This window comes from Cheilinus undulatus, linkage group 15 (assembly GCF_018320785.1).
Source record: "Cheilinus undulatus linkage group 15, ASM1832078v1, whole genome shotgun sequence".
Taxonomy (NCBI): Eukaryota; Metazoa; Chordata; class Actinopteri; order Labriformes; family Labridae; genus Cheilinus; species Cheilinus undulatus.
Window position 1 is genome coordinate 41,436,907 of NC_054879.1, and position 27,067 is coordinate 41,463,973.

At 38.5% G+C, this 27,067-nt stretch overlaps 1 protein-coding gene across 2 annotated transcripts in view; it reads left to right on the forward strand.

Moving 5' to 3' along the window:
• Positions 1-16,880: 16,880 nt before the first annotated feature.
• Positions 16,881-27,067, forward strand: part of LOC121522737 (FERM, ARHGEF and pleckstrin domain-containing protein 1) — a 117,330-nt gene continuing 107,143 nt past the window's right edge. For both annotated transcript variants that reach the window (XM_041807368.1, XM_041807369.1), the window contains exons 1-2: positions 16,881-17,133; positions 25,361-25,567. In XM_041807368.1, coding sequence (XP_041663302.1) covers positions 25,388-25,567 — 180 coding nt within the window. In that variant the 5' untranslated portion in view covers positions 16,881-17,133; positions 25,361-25,387. The remainder of the gene's footprint in view (positions 17,134-25,360; positions 25,568-27,067) is intronic.

The window sequence follows — 27,067 nt, forward strand, 5'->3', positions numbered from 1 at the left end:
TTACTCCAGGGCACACGAGGAACACCCTGCCAGCACAGCAGTTTGGAGGATGAAGGAGATTCCAATGCACAGACTGAACAAAGGAGCCTTTAAATTGCTTTAATCGTCTCATTGATCAGTGGAGCATTAAAGGTCTCAATGTGGTCCAGACGGACGGGGAAAGAGTGCAAATGAGGCTTTTGTACCTGAGCAGCACAAGAAAATCAATAGAGGGAGATGTAAAAGAAGAAATTATACAATTTCCTCTAGACTAAAGCACTATGAGGCACAAAAGAGCACTATAATGCTTCATGATTAAAGGGATATTTCAGATTTTCGAACTGGGGTTACATAAGGGTGCTGTCAATCATGAATGTATTTCCTACGATACATTGGTGTCAGCATGGCTCCAGTTTGGCGACTGAAACCCTTAAGTATCAACTCAATCAAATTTATTTATATAGCACTTTTCATACAAGAAAATATGGCACAAATTGCTTTACAAATTGATAATTAAAAGAAAATAAAAGGAAAATCACCAAAACCCACTCTACCCAACCCTCCAACCCACCCACCCCGCAATCCAAACACAATATTGGCAAAATGTATCATAAATAAAAGAGACACTATACTCTTTATACTAAATTTCTTGTTTAGGAATTGTTAATACTGTATCTACTAGCATACTTATTAGCTAAGCTAATCACACGTTCCTTTTTGTCATCACAAAAACATCCCTAAAGAGTCTGCACTGTTCTGGGTTAAAGGTTAAAAAAGCTGTGTCAATGCATACACACAGCTATGGACTAAGCTAGCAAGTTGGCAGATCGAATGGTGTTAAACTGGAAATATCTAACCTGACATGCCAGATGGATGTGTTTCACACATCCATCTGGTAAACCACTGAGAGACAGTGTTTGGGAAAGAGCAGAGCATTTGAAAAAAAAAATTCAGAAGGTGACTGGATGAACGTTCTGTCTGTCACATCTTTATGGGCCAATCAGAGCAACAAAACACGTGATGTAGCCACTACCGAGGAATAAACTCCATATAGAACAACATAACGCAAACATGGCAACTATAGACATGTTAGTATCCGACTTTTGTCGTTTCTGAAAAGAAAACAACTCAGTGCCGTTCTTTGTTCTTCTTTTAATAAAGAAATGTCGTCAAGATCTGATAAAACTGGCGCTTTAGCAGCATCCACGCTGATCTCTTTCACCATAACTGCACCAGCTTCTTGTTGCTGCTTGCTTACATCACAACTCCACCGTGCCTGAAAGTACAGCCCCTCGTTGCTGATTGGTCCTGTCACTTTCTAACTGAGCCCAAACAGTTAAGACGGGAGCTTTGCAAGATGGATTCGCCAGTGAGAAACAGAAACAGGCAGATCCATCTGCTTTGCAAGGTTAGGAAATATCCCCATTGCACTGAACTGTTTTCATAGGCATTCAGTATTATACACAGCCTATGTGTAATACTGCATACCTCTGCCCAGTTCATTGTATCATTCTGAACATATCCAAAAGATTTAAAAGTCATGATGTCTAATTCTGTTATTAGGCTGCAGACTTGCGGACTATAGGTCATGATTTTAGGCTATAGAATGACAGAGTTGTGGTTGACACATTTAAAAGCAGACATACATCAAACTAGGGTTGTTCTGGTTTCAATACTAGTATTGGAAATACGTCTGATACTGCTTAAAATGCTGTTACTGGTACCGGCGAGTACACGCAACGATCCCGTGTGGTTTCACTTTATATTTTGCTTTGTTTAGCCATGCTAAATGTTAGCGCTATAAACCAGAAACCTTCTTCGCTGCAGGAAAGCACTGCATACACAGGTTACCAATTTTAGAGCAGCAAAGAGGAACCAAAGGACCCACTGCAGCAGCAAAGAATTGTGTCTGCATGACAGTTTTTCTCTGAATGTGATTGTTAAGTAAATCTTCCAGACTGGCATGTTGTACTTGATGAGAAGTGACACAGTTTATTAAAAGTTAGGCTAAATGGCCTCTGGAACTTTTGGGGACTTCTATGATTAAATCCAAACCAGCAAACCCAATATTGAACGTCTTTTTATCCATTTTAATTGAATTACAATCACTTATTACCAATAGCTCGAATATTAACTTGAATGTGTACCACCATATTATTTAGCCTCTGTGAGGGTCTGTCAGCCAATAGCAAGCTGTTCCATGATCACATCATCTGCCCCATCTCTTAAGGAGAGAGCTAGAGAGAGCCTGTGATGCAGCTCCCTGTGTTATGGTTATTTTAATATTTAGAGTAAAACTCAATAATTGGCAGCGAAACAACTTCAGGGTCACAGAGATTCTGTATATTATGATTCTATTTGTTGACCCATGTTCTGAGTCAAATGTAGATCCAAAATAATTTGCTACTCTGCACAGTCAGTCCAGAAAGTTCACACTGGTATCGGATCAGTACTTGGTATCAGTGGATACCCAACACCTTGGTATCAGACTTGTATCAGGAAGGAAAAATGGTATTGGAACATCCCTACATCAAACATACACTATATTGCCAAAAGTAATCACTCACCCATCCAAATAATTGAAATCAGGTGTTCCAATCACTTCCATGGCCACAGGTGTTTAAAATCAAGCACCTAGGCATGCAGACTGGTTCTACAAACATTTGTGAAAGAATGGGTCGCTCTCAGGAGCTCAGGGAATTCCAGTGTGGTACTGTGATAGGATGCCACCTGTGCAACAAGTCCAGTGGTGAAATTTCCTCGCTCCTAAATATTCCGCAGTCAACTGTCAGTGGTATTATAACAAAGTGGAAGCGATTGGGAACGGCAGCAACTCAGCCACAAAGTGATAGGCCACATAAAATGATGGACCGGTGTCAGTGGATGCTGAGGCGCACAGTGCGCAGGGGTTGCCAACTTTCTGCATAGTCAGTCACTACAGACCTCCAAACTTCATGTGGCCTTCAGATTAGCTCAAGAACAATGTGTAGAGAGCTTCATGGAATGGGTTTCCATGGCCGAGCAGCTGCATCCAAGCCATACATCACCAAGTGCAATGCAAAGCGCCGAATACAGTGGTGTAAAGCACGCAACCACTGGACTCTAGAGCAGTGGAGATGCTGCTGCTTCCCAGCAGAGTTGAAGCTGTTATAGCTGCAAAGGGTGGACTGATGTCAAATTATACCCTATGGATTAAGAATGGGATGTCACTCAAGTTCATATGCGAGTCGAGGCAGGTGAGTGAATACTTTTTACAATATAGTGTATTTAAAAGTATTGACTTCTCTGCTAGTCAGTTTCTTCTTTAATGGTGGTATCTTTTAAGGTGGCTAATTTAGGTTTCCTACTTCAAACAGTGACTATGCAGACCATTTTCCCACCTTCAAAAACAGAACTGTACCCTAAAATATCCTCAACACCTCATGTTTGGCTGTAGAGGTTTTGTTTTTGTTTTTTTTTGGGGGGGGGGGTGTTTGATGGTTAGCATTAGTCACTTGTGCTGAAGAGTGCTGTGCTGTGATCAGCCCACTCTCACTGCTCCCGTCTGGTGTGTCATGCATTTTTATACTGGAAACAATGTTGACATGCAGGAATGGGAAAACGGAACAAACAAGCCAGGCCTGCCAGGAGGCCTAATGGCTAGGTGTCATGGCAACCAGATGGCAACACATGAGTTGTCAATTTCACAGTCTAATTTGCAGCTGTAACAGAGGCGAGCGCGTGTGGGGGATGATCTGTGCAAACAATGAGGAGAGATTCCTCCACTGGATACATGAATCTATGTCATCATCTCTATAGTAGGTATAGGCAACAGGTTTTAGAGGTGAGCTCTGACAAAGTACATCTATAATGCTTTAACCATGTGGACAACACTTTATCAAACGGTAGTCTGATCATGCTTAAGAAGCAAGTATTTGGATGATCTAAATATAGTATTTTTCCCTAAGACATGTTAGACTTTGACCTTGGTAGCAGTCAGACTCACAGGGATCTAAGATTGGGCAAAACCTGGCTGTTTACGGTATAGTACAGAATGGTTTAGCATAGCGTAGTATGGTATAGTATAGTATAGTATGGTATAGTATAGTATAGTATAGTATAATATGATATAGTATGGTATATTATAGTATCATATAGTATAGTATGACATAGTATAGCATATTATGGTGTGGTATAGTATAGTATACTATGGTTTAGTATATTACAGTATAGTATGGTATAGTATAGTACAGTATAGTATAGTAAAGTATGGTATAGTGTAGTATAGTATAGTATGGTATAGTGTAGTATAGTATGGTATAGAATAGTACCGTATAGTATAGTATAGTATGGTATGGTATAGTATAGTATAGTATAGTATAGTATAGTATAGTATATTACAGTATAGCATAATATAGTATGGTTTAGTTTAATATAGTATGGTATAGTAAAGTATAGTATAGTATAGTATGATATAGTATATTACAGTATAGTATGGTATAGTATAGTATAGTATGGTATGGTATATTACAGTATAGCATGGTATAGTATAGTACAGTATAGTATAGTAAAGTATGGTAACGTGTAGCATAGTATGGTATGGTATAGTATAGAATAGTATAGTATAGTATACTATAGTATAAGATAGGATAGGATAGTATAGTATAGTATATCGTATGGCATGGTATAGCATAGTATGGTATGGTATAGTATAGAATAGTATAGTATAGTATAGTATAGTATAGTATAGTATAGTATAGTGCAGTATAGTATGGAATAGTAGATCATAGAGCAAAGAGCTGAGTGTCATCCGTGAAACAATGAAAGTCTGTGGCATGCCTACTCAGGGTTTGTCCCTGGAGTACATGAGAATTACAGTTGGCCCATGGAGACCCCTGGAGGACTCAACATGAATATATAACCCAAAAGGAGGAAGATTTTCCAAGCGATGAAGAAAAAGGCCTGTTTGACAGACAGAAAATGATCCTGTGCAGTGCCACATCATTGACACCAATGATATACTTAATATGGCAGAATGAGACATTGAAGTCCATCAACTCAAAGGCAGCAGATGTCTAGAAGAATCAAATTTATTAAGTACAGAGTTTGCTGCAAGTAGTAGGCCATTGGAAACCTTGACCACAGTTACCTCAGTGTTTTTGTGTTCCATTACTTTGAAACAAGGAATAAATAAATAAATACTGTTACCTTTGGATGTTTGTGCTAATCTAAGTCAGCCAGTGTACTGCCCCTTTATATCAGTGACTTCAGTATTCTGTGGTATTCTTCTGTAAAAATGTGCACATCACAGTTGCTCTTACACTCAACCAAGCTTTAGGAAATACTGTAAGATAAATAGAAATAGCCTTTTAATAGAATAATAAATATCCACAGGGGAATAAGCAAAAGATTAAAAAAACACAGTTTATCTAAAAGCCTACCTAGGGACAGGAGATGGAAACTAGCAATAGCTATAATCTCTAGATGTGTAACATCAGTTACTTTTAGCTTGTTTGTAACAGGCTGAAGTTTTACTATGTAATTTGCATTGTCCCTATCAAATAAACTTTATTAATAAAAAAAGAAGTAAGGCTTAGTGCTGCGATGCTGCTAGTCAAAGAAATAAAGCAATTTATTTCAAACGTGTAGCCCTGAAAGATTTGGCAATGTGTATTAAACAAAAGCATTTATTTTTATTGGATATGTCTGTAGGTCAGAGTGTAGGTGTTCCAGTGACCAGTTTCTCTAGAGTGTCTAGGTAATCATGTGCAATTATGCATGAGTTGTAATGTGCTTAATTGTGGTTTTCATGTTTAGATGGGCACAAACACACATGTTATGTTGTTATATAAACACTTTACAGACATGAGCCAGGCCTGCACTCCCTGGAGCAGTGATTCTCTAAAGTTAAGCCAAGGTAAAACCTGGATTTTTTATTCAGCCTTTATGGTTTTTGGATTTTTTTTCTTAGTTTTATAGGTCAGAGTGATCTCTTCTCCATGCATCTGGAGAATTGATGACTATAGAATGGAAAACCAGATTTTGCATTATACCAAAATATATAATATATGAAATACCATTCAGGTATTTCAGTGAGTTACTCACATTTTTATTTCTCAGATGGTTTTCTGTTTGGCATTATTGTTCTCACAGACGGCAAAATCTGAATCTATACCATCTGTAGTAATGACGTCATGTTGTTAGTCATCTGTTCTCAGAAGTGAGGCACTAATTACATGGATTTATACAACAGCTGAAGGATTTGGTGTATTCCTACAAGTGGGACAGGACTAAATTCTCTTAGACTGACTTTATCATTTTTTGCTAAGTTAACTAAAAAAACAACATTGCAACATAGTGCTGCTCTACTTTGACATTCATCAAAGTTATTATTGCAGTTAAATGAAAAGAAAGACAAACAGTATTGATAAATACTACCACATCTAGTATGTAAATCTGTCTAATCTATCCATAGGGATGTAAATGCAGTCAGGCAGAGAACATCCCTTGTGTATTTCCCTGGAGAGAATGATTTGTGCCCTAAGAGATGCAGCAGTAATAAAATCAGTGTAATCCTGCTGTCCTTATAGCTTCATTATAGAAACAGGATGCAGCATGTGATGAGCCCCCCCAGCCCCCCCGCTGGCTCCCCTTTCTAGCAGAGGTGGAGGCCTCGGTATTTTTGGTGTTTTGAGGGGAGGAGGCTTCATTCCTGAGCGTTGGATGGTCGCCCTCTGAACAAAACAGATTCCCTCCCTCTGTTTGATCAGCTGGAACAAATCCCCACCTCTCCGCCCCACCTGGCAATATTGTTTGCTTCTGTTGCCAAACACAGGAAAGGCAACGAGATGTAAAATGTCTTAATTCAGGCTTTATTATTTCTCCTTTTGACAGGAGTAGGGAACATCTTCAAGTGCTAAAAAATGGTGTCACTGGAGAAGTGGAAAAAAGTATCTTCTTGAGGCCTGCTCCATATATTAAGGAATCCCCAGTACTACCAGTGATACAAGGGCCACTTTTTATTCAAGCACATTGAACAGAGGGAGGATTTCCTCCCCAAAACTCATCAGCTTTGACTTTATAAACCTCCTGAGACCTGAACTTTAGGTTTGAATTCATTTTTAGTTTCTCCCACTTATTCTGGATCAGTAGGGCCTGATAAATTGAAAACATTATCCTGGTCTTTTAACAGGAATTCCCTGGAAATTTTCCATAGTAGAATCTACACAACTTCCCTAAAATTTCAAATAAATTACCTACATTTTTCTAAAGTATTCCATAAAAAGTTCAGATTTTGGGGGGAAAATTCCCCAAATGTTTCAGTGAGCCTAAAAGCCTAAAAGCTGTGCAAATTCCTGAAAATTCCCAAAATTTCAAAATAAGTCCCCCCTAAAATTTTTAAGTAAATTCCCAAAAAATGTAGAAATACATCCTCCAAAATTTCATGAAACATTCAAACGTCCAAATAAATTCTTTAAAATTCCCATGGAAATTCTTGAGCATTTTAGAGAAAACCCCCCACCTCAAAATAAAAAAAAAATACACATACATTTTCCCAATGTCTATGAAAAGGTCCACAAATTTCCATAGAAATTTTCTCAAATATCTGCAAAATTCCTCATCTTTCCATGAAAATGGGAGAAGAAAAATTCAAAGCAAATTCCCCCAAAACTTCCAATCAGTTTCTCCAAAATCTAAAAAATTTTTTTCCCTAAATTTCCATTAAAATACTTCAAAATTTCCAATTTCCCCAAAAATCTTTTAAACTCAAAGTTTGATGGACAATCTGGACAAATATCTCAAAAAGTTCTACAAACAGAAATGATGCCCATGGTGCAGGAGAGCCAAAATGTATGTCCTCTTATGTGCATGCAGGGTCTTAGGACTTTCAGAGTCACATTAAGCGTTATACATACGTTTACAGAATACATGCATAGCTTGGTTGATTGACAGGGGGGTGCATTGGAGCTTTTCGCCAGGAAGCCCAAGACCCCGCTCAGCTTCGGCTCCTCTGCCTCTTTTATGAGTGATTGAAAGTGACAAGGAGAAGGCTTTCCAGTGTGGTGGCCACCACCAGGGTAGGAACATTTCTACTCAGATTAATCCTTTAAGTATTTAGAAAGATGTTGTGTCCAAAGTAACAACTTAAAGTAGAGAGAGGAAAATGTGCTTCAGTGAAATGCAAAAAAAAAGAGCTAATTGCAGCCTTTTGCCACACAGCTCATAGTTCAGGGGTCACCAATGGTTTCCAACCAAAGATCCACTTAGATGTTAAGAGAGTAAGCTAGATCCACCCACTTCACTCAGAATTAAACACAACTAATGTTTACTTTTAAACAGATATCTTTAAATTTGATTGACATTTAAGCTAGTAGATACAGTCTTCAGTCTGTCAAAGTGACACAAGGGGAAGAATTACACATATTCATAGGTTCACATTTATATCATGATCCAGATTTAATAATTTTAACAATTAATTAATAAAATAAACCTTTTTGAGATAATAAAAGTTACATTTGTTTTAAACAACTTATCCTGCCTTGAAATGGGGTTGTGTGGCCACATGAGGATAAGTTTGTGACATGTTTTCTGTTTTCATTTCAGACTGACAGCCCATGGACTCAAGTTTTTAGCCACGTCTGGTACCAAAAGAGGTTCAAATCTAAATTCTCCCCTTTACTGTCTTTGTCTCCTGCTTCTCTGTGTGGCATTTTAACTCAAAGAAATAATGTAATATTAGCAGTATCATGTAGAAAGCCAGGGGGAGATCAAGCAATCTTAAAGCATCAGTGTTGCTGCTGCTGAAGTGCCAACATTTCAAAACAAGTCCCCCCTAACGTTTTATAGTAAATTCCCCAAAAATGTACAGATCCATCCTTCAAAATTTCATGAAACATACAAACATTTAAAAAAAAAAAAGAAAAGTTCCCATGGAAATTCTTTAGCATTTTAAAGTACCCCCCCACCACCACCTCCAAATTCACTATCAACCCCCCCCCCCCAAAAAAACCAACGCATTTCCCCAATGTCTATGTAAAGTTCCAAAATTTCCAAAGAAATTTTCTTAAACATCAGCAAAACTTCCCATATTCCCATGAAAATGGGAAAAGAAAAATTCCAATAAATAATGTAACATTAGGATTATCATGAGAGCCAGGGGGAGAACAAGCAATCTTTAAGCATCAGTGTCACTGTTGCTTGACAGTGTTTCCACAGAGCTAGCACTTAAAAGTCAAGTCTTTTCAAGTTGCATTTGAGGGCAGCATGGTGACATCTAGAGATGCTTCCGATTGCCCATGTTTACTAGAGGTATCTCTAGAGATGGGGCCTATATGGGCTGATCCACACTTGCAGTTCACATGGGCAATCACAGGTGGGGCCACCATGGAACCCACGGACAAACCCACATGGGACCCATACTGTAGCCCACGTATAACCCATGTGGGCCCACTAGGACATGCTGGCTGGGAAGCAGTTAAGGGTCAGGAGAGACTTATATTATAGAGAAGGTTAAGATCGATAGAGAGCACTGTGGTGCCTTATTCATAGGGAGCTAAGGATAGATTAAAGAAGAAAAATAATGGTAGCCCTCAGTAGTGAGGTTTACAGGATTAACATATTGTATCTGTCTTTTTAGGACTTTAGTGTTGTCAGGTGATTGGCTCATATCAGGATTTTAAAGTCTGAAAAAATGTGCTCATGGGAACTTTACGGGAAAAGTGCAAACTTCTGAAACATTTCAAACTAATCTGTGATGTGAACCAACCAACATAAAATAAATAAACAAATTAATTTTGTTGGATACCTGCTTTGCTGGGATGCAAAGAAGGCCAGAATAACTGTCAGTTTTATCAACCTGCTACAAGCCTTCCCTTTCCCCTTTTTAAAGCAGCCATGTTAATAAAATAGTTAGTTCAGCATAGTTTAGCTGCTCCTAACCTGAAATCACTGGCTGTAGGACTGTAATAAGTGACGTGTTTGTGTGTGGGCCCAGATATGGTCCAGACTGACTGGATGGGTGGGGGTTGTAGAAATGTAAAAGTGGAGCTCAGGCTCTAATGACCTGGTATTCAGAGGAGTTAGAGTGAAGTGGTGACAGGGCAGGAGGAGATGCCGCGTCTGCTGCTCCTGCTGCTGCTGCAGAGATTAAAATAGAAATAGAATCTCATTTCCATCTTCCATCCCTTCTTAAGGTGAAGACACCCTCAGGGAAGGATATTGTGCAGAAATGTTAAAAATGTGTCTCAGGTGTCTGTCAGGTGGATTGAATTGACAGCTGCATGAATATATGCCAAGGTTAAGAAATGGATGGAATGATGTAAATATTCTTATGGCCTGTAGTAGGGTCTGAATAAACATACTCAATATATAACGAAGAATCCACACAGGTTCACTTTTTACTCTTGACTACAGAAACTTTCATTTAAACAAACAAAATCCCTCCAGAAGCATTCAAAGGTCGCAAATAAACATCAGCGTTAAGTCAAAGTCTGACATAGAGGAGTAGAACAACATGAAAAGAAGCAAAACTTAAAATCAAAGTAGAGATTGTGCTGAAGGACCCACATGATGGACACTGTTGCTTATTAAACCATGCATTACTTACTCACTGTAAAGATGGAGAGACAGTTATTAGACATTTATGTGCCTTCAGGTAACAAGCTTTTCAGGTTTCTGGTCAGGCACTTAAAAAAATGATTAGTTAAAGAAATAAATGAAAATAGATAAATAAATAAATAAAAACAATTAATTTTGCTATTAATCAGTGATATGTCCCTGATTGTTTTTAATCAAATAAAATGAAATAATAATAATAATAATAATAATAATAATAATAATAATAATTGAATAAAATAAACAGGGGTAGAAATAGATAAGAATATAAACCAAAAAAAAAAGAACACATAAATAAATGATTTATTGAATGAATTAAGAAAACTGAGAAACTAAGAAATAAGGAAAGTATGAAAATAAAGTAAATAACAAGATAAATAATTAAATGAATATATCAACACTGCATCAACACTAATTTTGCTGCTTATCACTGATGTGTCGAGGATTGTTTAGAATGAAATAAAATAAAAAAAATGATTATAATTAAAAAATGAATAAGAATTTTAAAAAAGAAAAATAAATAAATGACAGATCAAATGAAGTATAAATAAATAAATGCATCATGACAGATTTTTCTGTAATCACTGATGTGTCTCAGCCAGTTTTAGATAGAAATAAAATAAAATAATACATAACAAAATTAAATAACGGTTTTAAAATTATATAGAAAATTATATAAATATTATAAGATCACAATAATTGAATATAATTAATTTTAATAATACTGATAAATACAAATAAATGAATAATTAGAAAATACCTAAAGGCATACTGTCTCAAACTAAGGCCAACTACTTTCTGTTTAAATACAGACCTACTTTCATTTTTAAAGAAAAAGAGGAACTCCGGGTAGATCAAGGTTTAGAAAATGAACTTAACCGTGGAAAAAAATACTTGCTAAATATATGTGAAAAAAATACTTTTAAAGTTTTTTTCCTTGACTTGGCCCTTTAGCAAAAAAAAGGAGGTTGAGCTTACAATACCCACACTGTCCACAGGGGGCGCAAAAATTGATACAACTCAAATGTTCCTAACAGGAGCTCTAAAAAAGTTGCTTAGAAAGTGAGAGGAAGGTTGGTAACAGTGCTTTTCTGCATTTCAACAGTTTTTCCTTCAATTAATTGTTGCTATCAGTGTTAATTTCGTCGACTAAAACTATGACTGAAACTATTAGTTGACAGCCTTTTTTTCCATGACAAAAACTAGACAGAAACTAACAAAAATAGATCTGTGATGACTGAAACTGACAAAAAATAAGTTTAGTTTTTGTCAAAATGATTAAAACTAGACTAAAATGTAATATCGTTTTCATCGGGCATTCAAAATCTGTGATATTTCTCCACTGTGGGTAAATCTGTCAATATGCAATGCAGCTGTATCTCTTCTGCCTCTCAGCTGTAGAAAGCAGGGACCCCAGGTTTAGCAGAGTGCAGAGAACACACTACCATGATTTGGTACCAGATTTAGGCAAGAAAATAAATTCTTGGACTAAAAGTAAAGACTAAAATGTGAGGACTTTTTACCTCCGCCAAGGAGGTCATGTGATCGGGTGGGTTTGTTTGGTTGTTAGTCAGTTTGTTCGTTAGCAACATAGCTCAAAAAGTTGTGGACAGATTTTCATGAAATTTTCAGGAAATGGCAGAAATGGCATAAGGAAGAACTGATTAGATTTTGGGACTGATCCGGATCACCGTCTGGATCCAGGAATTTTTTTAAGGATTCTGTACTATTGGAAGATTGGACTGATGGCGGAGCTCTGCGCTATTACCACTTTACACCAGGAGATGGCAGACATGAGTAACTTCAATCCCGGCAGCATTTTGGCTGTGTTTCCATTCAAAGTTTTGGAGTTTATAGAGTTTGAAATACGCACGCCCGGTCGAGGAGACGAGTCAGAGCGTAACAGAGAGAAAGGCAGCAAACTGTGGCAAGAATACTCACAATGCTGGGACGGATCCAGGAATTTTTTATCGGATTCTTCACTATTAGGAGATCGGGCTAATGGCAGAGGTGCTTTTCTAGTTATGGACTAAAACTAGAATAAAATGTTTTTGATTGTCATCAACTAAAACTAGACTAAAACTAAAAAATGGTAGAAATGACTAAAATACGACTAAAACTAAAATACATTTCATTTAAAGACTAAAACTAAAATTAAAAATAGCTGCCAAAATTAACACTGGTTGCTATATGTTTAAAAACACAAAATGTATGTATGTATTAGATGAGCTGTATTCTTGACGTGCTTGCTGTGTTATCTTGTCATGGTTTCCCGTCAGAACAAGTATGTTTCCGTTGTTTTTCATAAATTCAGTCTTTATCATGGGAAAACCAACATTTTTTGTCTTAATATAACCGAGGAAGACATCAAGAAAATATTGTAAAAGTGCAAGTCCACATAGAGCTCCTGTATAAATGAAGCAATGACTTTAGAGAGTTAGAGTCACTCAGATGTGTAGGGGTATGAATGAAAGTGATTATACGCCCTTATTTAAGGATGTAATGATTCTATGTGTATGAATGTTCCCACACTCCTCATTTCTTGTTCTCTTACATAACTAGATCAGAGCTCAACACCATGGCACTAAATCTTGATTGCTTACATAACTAATCCAAAACAGCATTGTCTCCTGCCTGTTTTTCTCTAAAGCTCTCACTCATTTTTCACACTCTCCTTTCTCCTTCTTCTTCGTCTCCTTCTTCTCTGCCTCGGCTCCAAATCAGCGCCTCCAGAGGCCCTCTGAGGCTGCCAAGACACCCGGTGTGATTTCTCCATCTTCGGTCCCACATCACCACAAAGCGTAGGAGACTTCTCTCCCTGCCAGAGAGAAGGTGGGCGGGCTGCAGACATGAAATAGAGACGAGAAAAAAAAGAGGAAATAAAGCCAGTTTTAGCCTCCCAACATGCTACTAGTGTCTTTCATCTGTGTCCCTGCGTGCAGCTACATACATGGAGGAGTGGGAGATGTGGAGGCCCGTCAACACCCCCAGGCCAGTATCTATCATAAGGCAAAGAACATGATGTAAAAAGATGAAAATACTCCCATGATACATGTTATGATTACATAATAGAGATAACAGGGTAGCAATAGATTGACGTGTTCATCCAGGGCCCGAGAGGTAGATAACAGTGGGAATGGCCCCCTTTAACACCTGGTTCTGGAGCCCCCTTAGTGTTTTAACACCAGAGTAAGACAGTGATATAGACCTCTTAGCATCACGGCTAGGCCCTATAAGAAATATGCACAAAGATACAGAAAAAAAGTTTTAAAATGCTGGAAGAATGTAAGCTGCCTGTTCTGTGAAAACTATGGAGTTTGTTGGAGGAGGGATAATAGTCTGGCACTGTTTTGCAGGGTTTGGACTAAGTCAGTGGTTCTCAACTGGTCTAGCCTCAGGACACTTCAATATCTTTGATGAGAAATCGCGACCCAAATTTCCCAAAAATTTTAACAATGCACATTTAGTAAATAAAAATGTTTCACTTAAGATCTTGGATGGAACAGAATTTATGAGGGGAACAAGAGGCAGGGCAAAACTGACATGTTTTACACCCCTCTCTCCCCATGATAAGGTGTAAATTTTAGCTAATTTTCCAGAGATCTTGAGAAATTACTTCATTAACATGGAAAATCATCTCTTTTATTGCAAGAAAATGCAATAAAAATAAGTTGAAATATTTGTAAAACATTTAAATTTACCCATTATCACAATAAAACAGAATAAAATAAACTGTATGGTTGCATGTTCTTGATAGATTTTTTTCCACCATTTTTTTCCAGACAACCATTCACAACCCACTGGGTCCTGACCCACCAGCTGAGAGCCCTTATCTCCAGTGAAGACCAATCTTAATGCTTCAGCAGACCAAGACATTTTGGACGATGCTATGCATCCAACTTTGTGCAGTACTTTCAGGAAGGCCCTTCTTTATTTCAAAATGACTGTTCTTTGTGTCCCAGTGCACAAAGCAAGCACTGTAAAGACACTGATGAGTTCAGTGTGGAAGAACTCGACTGGCCCACACAGAATCCTGACCTCAACTCCACCGAGAACCTTTGGGATGAACTGGAATGGAGATTGTGAGCCAGGCTTTCTCATCCAACATCAGTGCCTGACCTCATGCATGCTCTTAAGAATGAATGGGAACAAATTCCCACAAAAACACTCATAAATCTTGTGGAAAAAATTCCAAGAAGAGTGGAGACTCATACAGCTGCAAAAGTTGGACAAACTCCATATTAAAGTGCATTTATTTGATTGCATTGTCTTCACATTCCCTGATGGTGTAATGGTTAAGCAGACAGATACTTTTGTCCATGTAGTGTATGTATCTACGTATTTGAATGTTTGCAAAAGTCACATGACCCTCCCCCTCTGTCAGCTGACTAATACCTGTTTTTTTTAACTCGCATTTTTACAAAACAGTTAGACTGTTGCTATCCCGGAAGTCCTGAGCAGAAGAAGAGGGCGGGGATTAAATCTCAGCACAATATCCAAGAACTTCAAGTCCATATCAGCCTGAGACTACAAGACGCTGTCCAATCCCTCTTCTCAGTGTAAATAAGAGATAGTGTCTGTTTGATTTCAGCGAGGGAATGTTTGGCAGGATCTGACATTTATGTGTGCCGTTCCTTATAGACTCAGCATCTCTGCTTTCACACTGACATACAGGAACATACATGGTGTTTCTACTCTCTTTAAAACTCTGACCACGCAGCGTTGTGCAGAAATGTTTAAAACAAAACATGAAAATGGAGTAGTTGTTCACCACTGGTGTTGCAGTTTGAGTGCAGAATGAGTGAATGTTTCTGTCCTTAAAGCCATGGAGGAAGTAGAAGGGGAAAACTGCTCTCAGAAAATAACAGTTATAACAACAATTATATCAGAAGCAGGCTGAACAGAGAAGATTCATATACATTTAATAGAAATATAATAAAGTATGACAATTTATAATGTTTGATATATTAATGAGGATGAATTCATAGATTATGATCTATTTTAATCAGGTAAAGGGAGTGTCTATTCTAAGGTTGATCATTTTAAAAATGTATTATTTTGCCAAAGTTAACCATTAACTGAGGAATGCAGATGTGGTTTTAGTCGTTTTGAGGCCCAACACAAAGAGCAATATGAGGCCCTTCTACTTTTAGCTGAATGACTTGGGAAAAAACATATTTTGAAGCATTTATTCTGAATTAACAAAGATGAAAAAGTATGTAGACCAAAATGTCAGCTAGCCCTACTTGCTCATGAGTTTGTCTTGTCTTGTCTTTCCTTACCTCTGACACATATGAGCAACTATAAAATAGAGATGTAATTTGTCTCAAGGTAAAGTGACTTATAGATATGAATAATATATGAGCACCACCAGTGTAGTGTCAGCTCTTTAAAGGGTAATTCATACTTTTATACTTTATTGAACCACACATGCAGGATTTCATACATCTATACAGATCTATCAAGATATGAAAACATTTATCAAACCCTGTTTTATCTGTATTTCGTGCTTTTTGGGCAAATCCAAAAATTCTAAACACTAATCTTTACCTTGACCTGATGCTAAAGCCAACGCTAATTTTGTGAGTTTTATCAGTGGGGAAGAATTTTCTGTTTGTGTGATTTGTTTTTAGAAATGCATTATTTCGAACTCCCAGGAAAAAAATCAGAAATCTAAGGAAAAATTCTGAGATTAATGTCAGAATTTCAAGATTTAGGTCACAAACTTGAGGCAAAGTACAGGGATTTTAGTCAGAATTCAGAATTAAAAGTTAGAATTCTTATATTATCATCAGAATTCTGAGATAAAAATCAGAATTCTGTGATTAAAAACAGATTTCTCATTTAAATCAGAATTCAGAGATTAAATTAAAACACAATTCTGAGATCAAAGTCAGTGATGTGAGATATAAAATTGGAATTCTGACAGTAAAGTTACTTTTTTTATATTAACATCACGATTCTGGGAATAAAAGTCAGAATTCTGAAATCAAAGTCAGATTTCCGATATTTAAATCAGAATTCTGAGATTAAAAGACAGAAAAAATCATGGAAAAATCAAATATACTTTGAATTTATAATTCCGATTTTAATCTACGAATTCCAACATTTTCCTCAGAATTGTAAAAAAAAAAAAAAAAACTCACAAAATTTAACTTCAGACTTTTTTCAGTGGTCCTAAATCTGTCCCAAACGTCTGCAGACAAACTGTGTTTAAATGTCTGGATTGTGTTGTCCCGGCAGTCGCCACTAGATGGTGCTGTTGCTCCTCGTCCCGCTGCCGCTGAGAAGGTGGAGGTGCTGCACCTCCTTCATTGTCTGAGCACGGGCACCGGGAGTGGATCCACCGCTCGGTTCAGTGTAATCCCGTCTCTTCCCCGGCTCACTCACTCAGTCGTCCGCCATGGCGACCGCAGAAAGCCTCTCCAGCAGTCCGAGCTGCGCATAGAACTCATCCGGGGCTTCTTTTACAGTCCGTACCGCTGGACGTGGATGTGAAACTCTCTCATTTCAGCTGGGATATACATAACGCGTGGACAAGCCTGCATTTCCAGAGAAGGGGTAAGAATCGTGCAGCCTCTCTTAACCCTGTGTGCTCTTAAGGGAAGTGATTCAACTTGTTTGAGGAGATTAGGGTTAAGTCCTGGGTGTATCTTTGCCGCGTTGTTTGGTGATCCTGTGGATTTCTAGGAAGGAAAATAGCTGTGAGTGTGTCCAAAAGCTTCATCTGCAGAGAGTATAACTGTCCTATTTGTCCTCCAGCTCTCATATACCTTAGCTGGATGGATGTATGCAGACGCCGCAGTCGCTGGTGTGTCGTTGCTGTAATTCTTAATCCCTCTGCGTGACTCTGTTTGACATTTCTATAACCAAATGTGGCTGGGAAGTGTGCATTTTCTGTCAGTCGCTTAGTTTCCACAGGCTGCCCATGTGAGTGCATGAGGTGCATTAATGTCACATCTACTGTACTGACTTAGAATGTCCTGAGGATTACAGCAGCCTGCTCTATTAACCTACATTACATGAATGGTGTGACCACAACCAGTCTGTGTGAGGTGGACAAAACTCCCTGATTGCTTAATTTCACTATCTTTCTCCTCTGTTTCTGCATTATTACCATGCAGGCTGTTTTGATGAGGCTCAAATGGCAGCCAAGCTCTGGTTCCAACATGCATGCATCCTGTTGGTTGTCATTCTTTTCACTTAATGAACACATGTCGTTGCCAGAAATACAGTGTGAACTTTAAGTGATTCATGCAACGCCAGCCACACCCAGGTATCAGTGTCTGTGGAAGAGCACAGAGGAAATTGAGCTCGTTTTTTTATGTTGTTGTTGTGGAGCTTCCCTTCAGGTATCAAGCCCCGGCCTCTGGCCATTCAGCTGTCACTAAAAGATTCCAGCTGTGCAGAGCTGGACTGCACCAAGGGGCCCTTTGTGCCCCCTGCACACAGAGGAACCACTGTTACAGCTTCAGAGACCCTATAAGCCAGCAGTCACAGCTCCATGTTGCACACTTGTGGGGAATTTCAAGCAAACAAGTTCAAAGGCAGGCTGAGAAACACTCACAGGTCTGTAAATGCCCCACTGGCTCTGTCACACTCTGGAAAAAAAAGGTCCCAGCTGCACATTTGTGTGTTTGTTTGGACCTGAGTCACCTAATCTGGTTGATAAATGATCCTTGGTGCAGGGGAGGATACATGTTGGCTGAAATAATCACTGTCTTCTCTTTCACTGTCCTCTGTTTCAGTGCTGCTTTGTTTGAACAGTGTCTGGTTACACAGCATGCATGCACAGGTCATAGCAGTCTTGAATCGACAGACCCGGCACGACACACTTGCCACTTAACAAGGCGAGAGCCACAGAGCGATGTCTGTGTGTGGATCAAATGTCGTAAATGACTGGGCTTGAATGAGAAATATGCTTGTGTTTCCATACACGCCTCCCCCTGTGAGAAGATTTGGTCTGGTTTCCATCAGCTCAGGGAAGTTTGTGTGCTGTTCAGCTGGAAAAACTCCCAACACCATGCTCCCACTGTCCTGTGTCATCAGTGTGCACAGGTGCAAATGATAAGAACAGGCTCTCTATAAAAACTGGCCTCTGGGTTGAAGTTTTATAGCTTTTTATCAAACCTGAATCTGCTCATTAAAACCAAATCCTTTTAAGCCACTTATGTTGGTCTAGTTTGGAACATTTATAGGTCACCAAAGTTATAAATAAGGGCTGGATCCATAGATGGAATTTTTTACACCAGCAGTAAAAAAAACAATGCACTCTGGTGTTTCAATGTCAGCTAATTATGTCATTTATTTGTGGAAAGCCCAATTTTTGAAACAGCACTGCACTTGTCAGTATCGCTTTCCCCCCACTGACCAATCAAAATCGGGAGGGGGTGGGACTTCTGATATCAGCTTTGTCAGTAACAATGGTGTCAGTAAAACTGGTCTGATTTACTTTATATTGGTGCAGAGTTTGCATGTTCTCCCCGTGCATGCATGGGTTCTCTCCAGGTACTCCGGCTTCGTCCCACCACCGAAGACATGCTCGTTAGGTTAATTGGTGACTCTAAATTGGCTGTAGGCGTGAGTGTGAGAGTGCCTGGTTGTCTGTCTCTATACGTCAGCCCCGCGATTGACTGGCGGCCAGTCCAGGGTGTACCCCGCCTCTTGTCCATTGACAGCTGGGATAGGCTTCAGCCCCCCTGCGACCCCTAATGGGATAAGCGGTATAGAGAATGGATGGATGATATTGGTACCAATGTAAAAATGTAGTTAAGACTAGGGCAGGGCAATTAATCACAAATTACATCAAATCGCAATATGGCCTGCTGCAATTTTCAAATCGCAGAAGTTGCAGTATCTCTTTAACCTGAAATGTGTCAGAATACCAGTAATAAATCAGTTTTTGCAGTGGCAGAGATTTTATGCACATTATATAAACATTCAGGGTCATTTTTTTAAATGGTTTACAAAATTCCTCCTTTTTGTGTTTTATTTATGTTTTTCTTAATCAAAATGTGTGACATAAAAAATGATAATACCCTTAAACAAAGCAAATGACATCACATTTGCAATATGAGCATAAATAGGTTGCTCATTCTATCTAAAACTGATGAAGACTAGCGTTACTTCACGAAAGTCATACCCCAGCTGTGATCAGCTGATAGCCCACCTCATCTCCCCCACCCCAGCCGCCTCCTTTATAGCTTAAATCTTGTTGCACCCAAATATGGATTACTTGCTTCGGAAATAACTTCATTGTTTTCAGTACTCATGGTTTTATTTATGGAATTATTTATTGCTTGAATTTGTTGGAAAATACATAAGATTGACCAAATATTAATCAGATTTTTTTTTTAAATCGCAGTTCAGTTATTTTTGCAGCTTATTCGTTCAGCTGTAGTTAAGACTTAAAACACAGGTCTTTAAAATACACTTACAAGCTTGAGGATGAACAAAGAAACAAACTTCAATCCTTAGGACTAGGGATGAGCGCGGTTAGCTTTCTATGCAGTTAAATTCATACTTCAAATTAGCCATAGCAAGATTTACATATCGTATAAACGAATCACCTGTAATTTCTTATAAACACTGGTGTGAAATCCCAGTCAAAACGAATGCTCTTTTAAAACTGCAATGCAGCTTCCTGCCACTAGAAGCCACTGTAGCTAAAGTTAATGACCAAACGTGAACATGGAGTTAGATTTTAGCATGTCTTAGGATCAGTGCGGTTTGACAGTTTTTTAAACTAGAAAATGATAATAAAATTGTATGTAGGCTGTCAAGGATTATACTCAACCAAAGTGAATAGACGCCATTTATCAAAGCACGATATTAATCTGCAAGAGGACCGAAGGCTGGTGGAGCTAGCTGCTAATGTTAGCCATGCTCTACACCAGCGGCTCTTAACTGGTCCGGCTCAGGACCCACCAGTCTGTTTTACGACAGATCGCTACCCAAGTTTCCAAAAAGTTTTCAGCAACTTATATTTAGTTAATTGAATATGTTTCAGTTTGGAGCATGATTGGACCAAAACACCTGAAAAGGGACAAAACTGCCAAATTTCATACCTCTTTCCCCATCATTATGTGTCAATTTTTGCCAATTTTTTAGAGAACTTGTGAAATTACTTCATTATTTTACCCTGTTTTATCCACAGTAAAACAGGGTAAAATAAAAGGTATCGATGCATGCTCAATAACCCTAAAGGGTTATCTGTATCTGTTTTCATATCTGCAGATACCATTATCATGACAATATCATACATCCCTACTGCCAGTTTAAGAGGAGTTTTCCTTTTGTTGTTTTCGTGTTTTCTCTGTGAAATTTCCTTGAATAAATGAGACTGATAAGCACACAGAGCTATTTAACGCAGACCTAATGGGTACAACCAGAGAACCCAACTAAGTTTACCTAGCAACAGAAGGTAGCTAGGCAGCACTCTGAAACTGACGTTGTGGGTGCTGCCAGCGCAAAAAGCACCATCAGGCCACAAACTCTGAATTAATAAGGAGGAAGTTGATGTCTACTGACTCAACTTTCAAATTTCTAAAAGTCTATTAGAGTGTGCATTTAATGTTTGAGTAAGTGGTTAATTTCAGGAAGAGCTGATAAGAATTTAAATGCAATAAATCTTACAATTTAAAGCCCCTATGAAAAACAGCTGCTTTGTGTTGATCTTGGCGACCTCTGTAGACAAGGTTGTACTTTTTTATCCCTTTGCTGACTCTGATGTGTACATGCAGAAGTAGTTTTTCTTAACAAAAATCCCCATTGCTTTATTTTTTCACCTCTTAAAGAAAATCTTTGCCTTGGAAAATGCAAGACAGTGTGAAACTGAAGGCTTAAATTGGCACGTAACCCCTGGCAGTTGTCTGAAACATTAAAACTTAACTATCGAAATAGACAGTGTCTGCACTGGTGATCTTGTTTGCTTTTGGACCTTATATTAAAATATCAGCTGCAATTTCAGTCTGTCCATGACCTACTAAAAACCCTTTACAGTAGCTTTAAGAGCCAGCTATCAGAGCCAAAATGTGGTAGTTCATTGGCAGACAATCTGATCTCAAAAGAAAATAATACTACTTAAAGCAAAACATTTGTTATGTATCTGTCTCATTGTGCCAAAAAGGTGAAATTCTATTTTCCTCTTTTCCAAATGTCTTTGTATTTTTGACCATCGGACAGACAGAACAACAAGTAACGTGGAGATTTGAAACAGACTGTCAATTTGTGATGGCCATCTTTTACAATTCATTAAACAGGGTAATTGATGAATCAGTTAGCTGAAAAAAGTAATTAAATAGTCTTGAAAACAATCAGTTATTGTAGCCCTAATTAATGCCGATGTGGGATCTGTTTTATCACCCAGGCCATACAAATTATGGTCTGCAGTGTCTGAGTGGAAACTTTCTGTGTGTCCCCTGTGCATCGTAGACTATCATCAGACAGAATCAAGTGTATCCCCCCGTCCTTGGCCTATTTTCTCCATGCACTCTGTTGGATTACACCATCCGCTCCTTATGAAATGCCTTATTCAGCGTTCAGCTTAAACTTGGCAGCAGTCACTCACCTCTGCAGTGTCTGAACAACTGCCCACTGGCCTCAGAGCTCTGATGAAGCTCTTGGTGAGGTCTCACAATGACATCAGACGGCTGGAATGTGCAATGAAGTGGGAATTAAGCAGGACAGCAGCGGGGCCTGGGGAATTCTGGCTGTGGACACTCGGGGGTGGATAGAGGCTCGCTCATGTGTCAAACCAGAGTTCGGGTACATGAGTCCATGACTTTGGCAAAACACAGTCCTCCTACACCTGGGAAAATACAGACAGTCACACTGCTCACTATTTCAGAGTCTGCACCTTCACTTTGACTGGAATGTGACAGTCATTAATCCTTACTAGCTTTCTTTTTTTAACAACTTAGCCCAATTCACTGCTTTAAGATGTCTTTTTATTGTGTTTGTATTACTATAAGAACATTTGTATTCTTTTACCAATAGCATTGTGCTTCAAACTTTTTGACTATATATTACTTAAAGATAATTATATCCACTGCTTTAACTGTTTGTCAGTTGGCCAAATATAAGTTAATGTACTTTACATTACTAAGTCCTTTAAAATATGTAAAAAGTTCTGTATAACCAACTGTAACTATTTCATCTTTGTAGCATCTATTTGAACATTTAGCCATTTCTTTGAGCTAGTCATGCATTGTTACTTTTAGCAAACTATTTCAACTCTTTTACCCTGACTTAAATGTGTCAGCAGGTAATTTTCTTTTATTTTATCTTTTTTTTTTTTTTAATGATTATCTAGTTACTTATATTTATTTGCTAGTTTTATCCAATTGTTTGTCAGGGACTTTAAATTTATTCATTCAACAGTCTATCCATTTTTTTGGCTATTTCACAATAACATTATCAAATGCTAGATAGTTATAGCCTACTCTTACATTCAGCTAGCTATTTTTTGATGATTAACTATCGTGCCAAAAGAGGCTAAGTATTTCAACTCTAAATTTTGGCTGTTTAACCTCGCTAGTTAAATACAAACCGATTAAACATGACTTTTATCCAACTATTGGCCAGGGACTAGCGAGTTGTAGTTTTATTTTTAGTAAACTATTTTAACATTTAAGGGCAAAGTACTTCAACTGTTACTTCTGGCAGTTTCACAGTTTTACCATGTATTGCTTCATGCTAGTGATATCTACCTCCCCTGTTAAGCTACTGTAAATATTTCAACTGGGGGCTACCATTAGCCAACCTTTGAAACCATGTGCCTGGTTTCTTATCTACTGTGAGCTTAAGCTTTTTCCTCAAGTTTAAGCTAACTGCTGCTGAACTTTGTCTATCTTTTAAATTTATCTGTTAGCTTTAGCTTTTTCCTCAAGTGTAAGCCAACCGCTCCCTGGCTATGTTTACATTTTTTTAAACTTGTCTGTTAACTTTAGCTCTTCCCTTAAGTGTAAGCTAACTACTCCTTAACTTTATCTGTCTTTCCAAACTTATCTGTTAGCTTTTTTCTCAAGTTTAAGCTAACTGCTCCTTGGCTTTGTTTATTTATTTTTTTAAACTTACCTTTTAGCTTTAGCTCTTCCCTTAAGTGTAAGCTAACTACTCTTTAACTTTATCTGACTTTCTAAACTTATGTTAGCTTTAGCTTTCTCACTCAAGTTTAAGCTAACTGCTTCCAAACTCTGTAAATATTTTAAACTTATCTGTTAGCTTTAGTTTTTTTCTTAAGTGTAAGCTAACTGCTCCTAAACTTTATTTATCTTTCCAAACTCATTTGTTATCTTAAGCTTTTCACTCAAGTGTAAGCTAACTGTTGATTTTTCTAAACTGGTTATCTGTAATGTTCAGGCATTGCACAATTTCTTCATCCATTGCGTTATCTGCTCTGTTCAGCTTAATATTTCTTTCTCTGTCCATTACTATTAGCCAGCTAGGGTGTGCCTGATACCCTGTTGAATCTTAGCTATTTTAGTTGTTGTTTTTCTTTTCTTTTTCTTTCTTTATAATTTGTTTAATTAAACCCTCAAAATCTGAGGGCCCACTGGCAGGTTGGCAGACTTTGTTGTTATTTACAAAATGACTGTTCATAAGTTTACCACAGTTTATACACTATCAGAAAGCTATGATTTTCAAGATTCTGACCATGTAAATCATATCAGGATAAAACCCCCACAGCAGCCACAATTAATGCATTTTTTTAGGCCACAAACAAACAGATGATAATAAAAGTGGTGCAGCTCACCATTAGAGGCTCTCCTGTTCTCTCCTCATCATAATATTCCATCAAAACAGTCATGCTGCATCAGAAAGTATCCCCAAAATCTCAATCCAGTCAAATATTTATTCCAAAAATCTGATTACATCCATAAAGATCCTTTTTATTTCATGTGTATGTTTATGGTTTCATTGGTAACCAAGGGTTCTTTGTGAAATCGCCTGGTACTCCAAATCGTTCAAACACAGCATTTAATTTAATTTGTGCATTCCTTGAGAGGCTTTTTTGATTAATTTTATCAAGTATTCTAAGGGGTTTACTGTTTTCTGTACCTCTGGCGACATATGTAATTATCTGTACTGTTCAGCCACCAAATTCAGCAAACAAGCTAGCTTACCCCATAGTTCATATACCATGGTACATAAGCTTCAAATGTGCACAGAAATCTGGTCTAAACAGATCTTTTCCGACTTTAATAGCAGCAGAAGGAGAGCTTGACTTAAAGTGACTACAATGGCATTCAATGATGCAGTGTTTGACATTTCCCCCTCTAGTTGTTCACATTCACTGATCATTCAGCTCACATCCTCTTCAGTGTCCTTATATATGCTTTAATGCCCTTGAGACCAATTAAGACCTGACCACTTCATCTCCTTGTATGTCGGTCCTGATGTCTTGCTTCCCCAAACCGTTGGTTGCTGTTGTATTGACTCTTTGATTTTACACTGTGGCCTCGTGATCCGCTCATCAAATCAAATTAGGGCTGCTTGATTTATGCTTTGAAATCAAGAACACGCTTGGATCTTTTTTTTGTTCTGTAATTGGTTCTCCCACAGGCAACAATTATCAGCCATTAGCGGCGAGTGCAAATACTGCATTTACAACCGCCCTGTTAATGTGACACGTAGGGTTGTGCAGCCTGTCCCCTGAGACCTGATGCATTGATTTAATTTCACCTGCTACCCCACTGATGCGCTGTAAGATGTTTTTTCTTACGTTTGTCAGTGAAAGAAAAGAACTGTAACTACATTTCTGACTCTCCTCTCTGCTTCTGAACAGGCTGGGCAGTGAGCATTGCAGCACATAATGGCAGAGCAAGACCCCGTGCCAGTGGCCCAAGGAGCAGGGCAGCGTCTTGGAGCCCCTGAGACTCTTGGCATCAGTACACTGGACCCTGGACACAGACCCCCGGCCATGCCCCCTGGACGACATGTCACCATAAGGGTCCGTATGTTGGACGACACAGAGGAGCTTTTCGACATCTCGGTGAGTTGATGTAAATCCTGCCAATGCCCAGGCGAGTTTCTTGACAGGAATACTAATGTCCAATCGGGATTCTTCATTATTGCACAGTAGCCAAGAAGCATTTCCCTCTTTTCATCATAGCAGCAGCAGTCTGGTAACAGGTTGGCATGGCAACTGCATGATGTTAAGATATTGAATGCTATTGGAGGGAGCTTTTAGTAATGTCAGGGTTCTTCCAGTTTATTTTGGTCCTTGATTTCATTCACTGCCTCCTAATCTCTTTAACCGTCACAAACCTCTTCTTCTCGTGTCACATATACAAAACATTTCTTATTGCTCTGCGTCTCTGACAACCTCTCAGGATGTTCTTTTGAAACCATGGACACTGTAATATTTCACAGTCCTCTCACCCACATTGGTGAGCTGATGACGTGCACAAATCTTTGTGCTTTTCTTGATAATGCAGTAAAAGCAGGCATTAGACAAAAAAGAGCACAGTTTTTTTTATGTCTTTCAAAGCTGCAGTTTGAATTCCATTCATGATTCCAGGATTTAGAGGATTAACTTTCGCAGCACACAGATCTATATTTAGACATTTTAGTCTAGGCAATTTGCACAGATTATGTAGAAGTTGAGCTAAAATTAACTCCATGTAGGACATAAAGGAGAGGATTTGCAGAAACCATTCTTACTTTTGTTTTTCAAAATCCTAGTGAGTTTCTTTTTGGCTGTCCTCTGGAAACGAGGAAGGTTGGGGAGGTTTTTTGTGATTTCCTTTTGTTAGCAAATTCCAGGAAAAGACCAAACCATCTGTGAATGTTTGGCAGTGTAGAGCTGAATAAATATATCTCTGTCCTGTAGAGCGGAATTATTGACTGAAAACTGATTAAAAGCATACATGGGCCTTGTCTCTTTAAATGTCAGGTGCCTTCATATTAGGTTTAGGATATTGTGTATTGAGACTGTATATTGAACAACCAATGCAGTCTCCATGCACTTAATGAAACTGTTTGCCAGAATGTAATTTTGCATCAAAACCCACCACCATATCTTTAAAGGGGACATACTATGCAAAAAACCCTTTTAAAAGCTTTTCTAACAAAAATATGTGCCCCTGGCCTGTCTACAATCCCCCTAAGAATCAGAAAAACCCATGACCCCCTTCTCTTTCTCCACATTTCAGAAAATGTGTGCTGAAACAAGCTGTTCTAAGATTTTCCCCCCATGAGGTCAAATGAGTAGTAAGCACCACCCCCAGGTTTGGTAGGCCCTCCTCACTTGGAAGAAAGTACCACCCTCCTCCCCTGATCCTCCTCTCAGCTGCCAGCTGTGGAGAGTCACATCCAGTAAGCCACACCCATTTTCCAAGAGGGGCTTGGTCAGGGGCGGAGTCAGACAGCTCATTAACATTTAAAGCCAGAGACACAGAAACAGCTCGTTCTGAGAAGGGCTGAAACAGAGGGGGTTTTAGACGTGCAAAACTCCAATACTGGAGTGTTTTTCAGCAACAAATTTCACAGG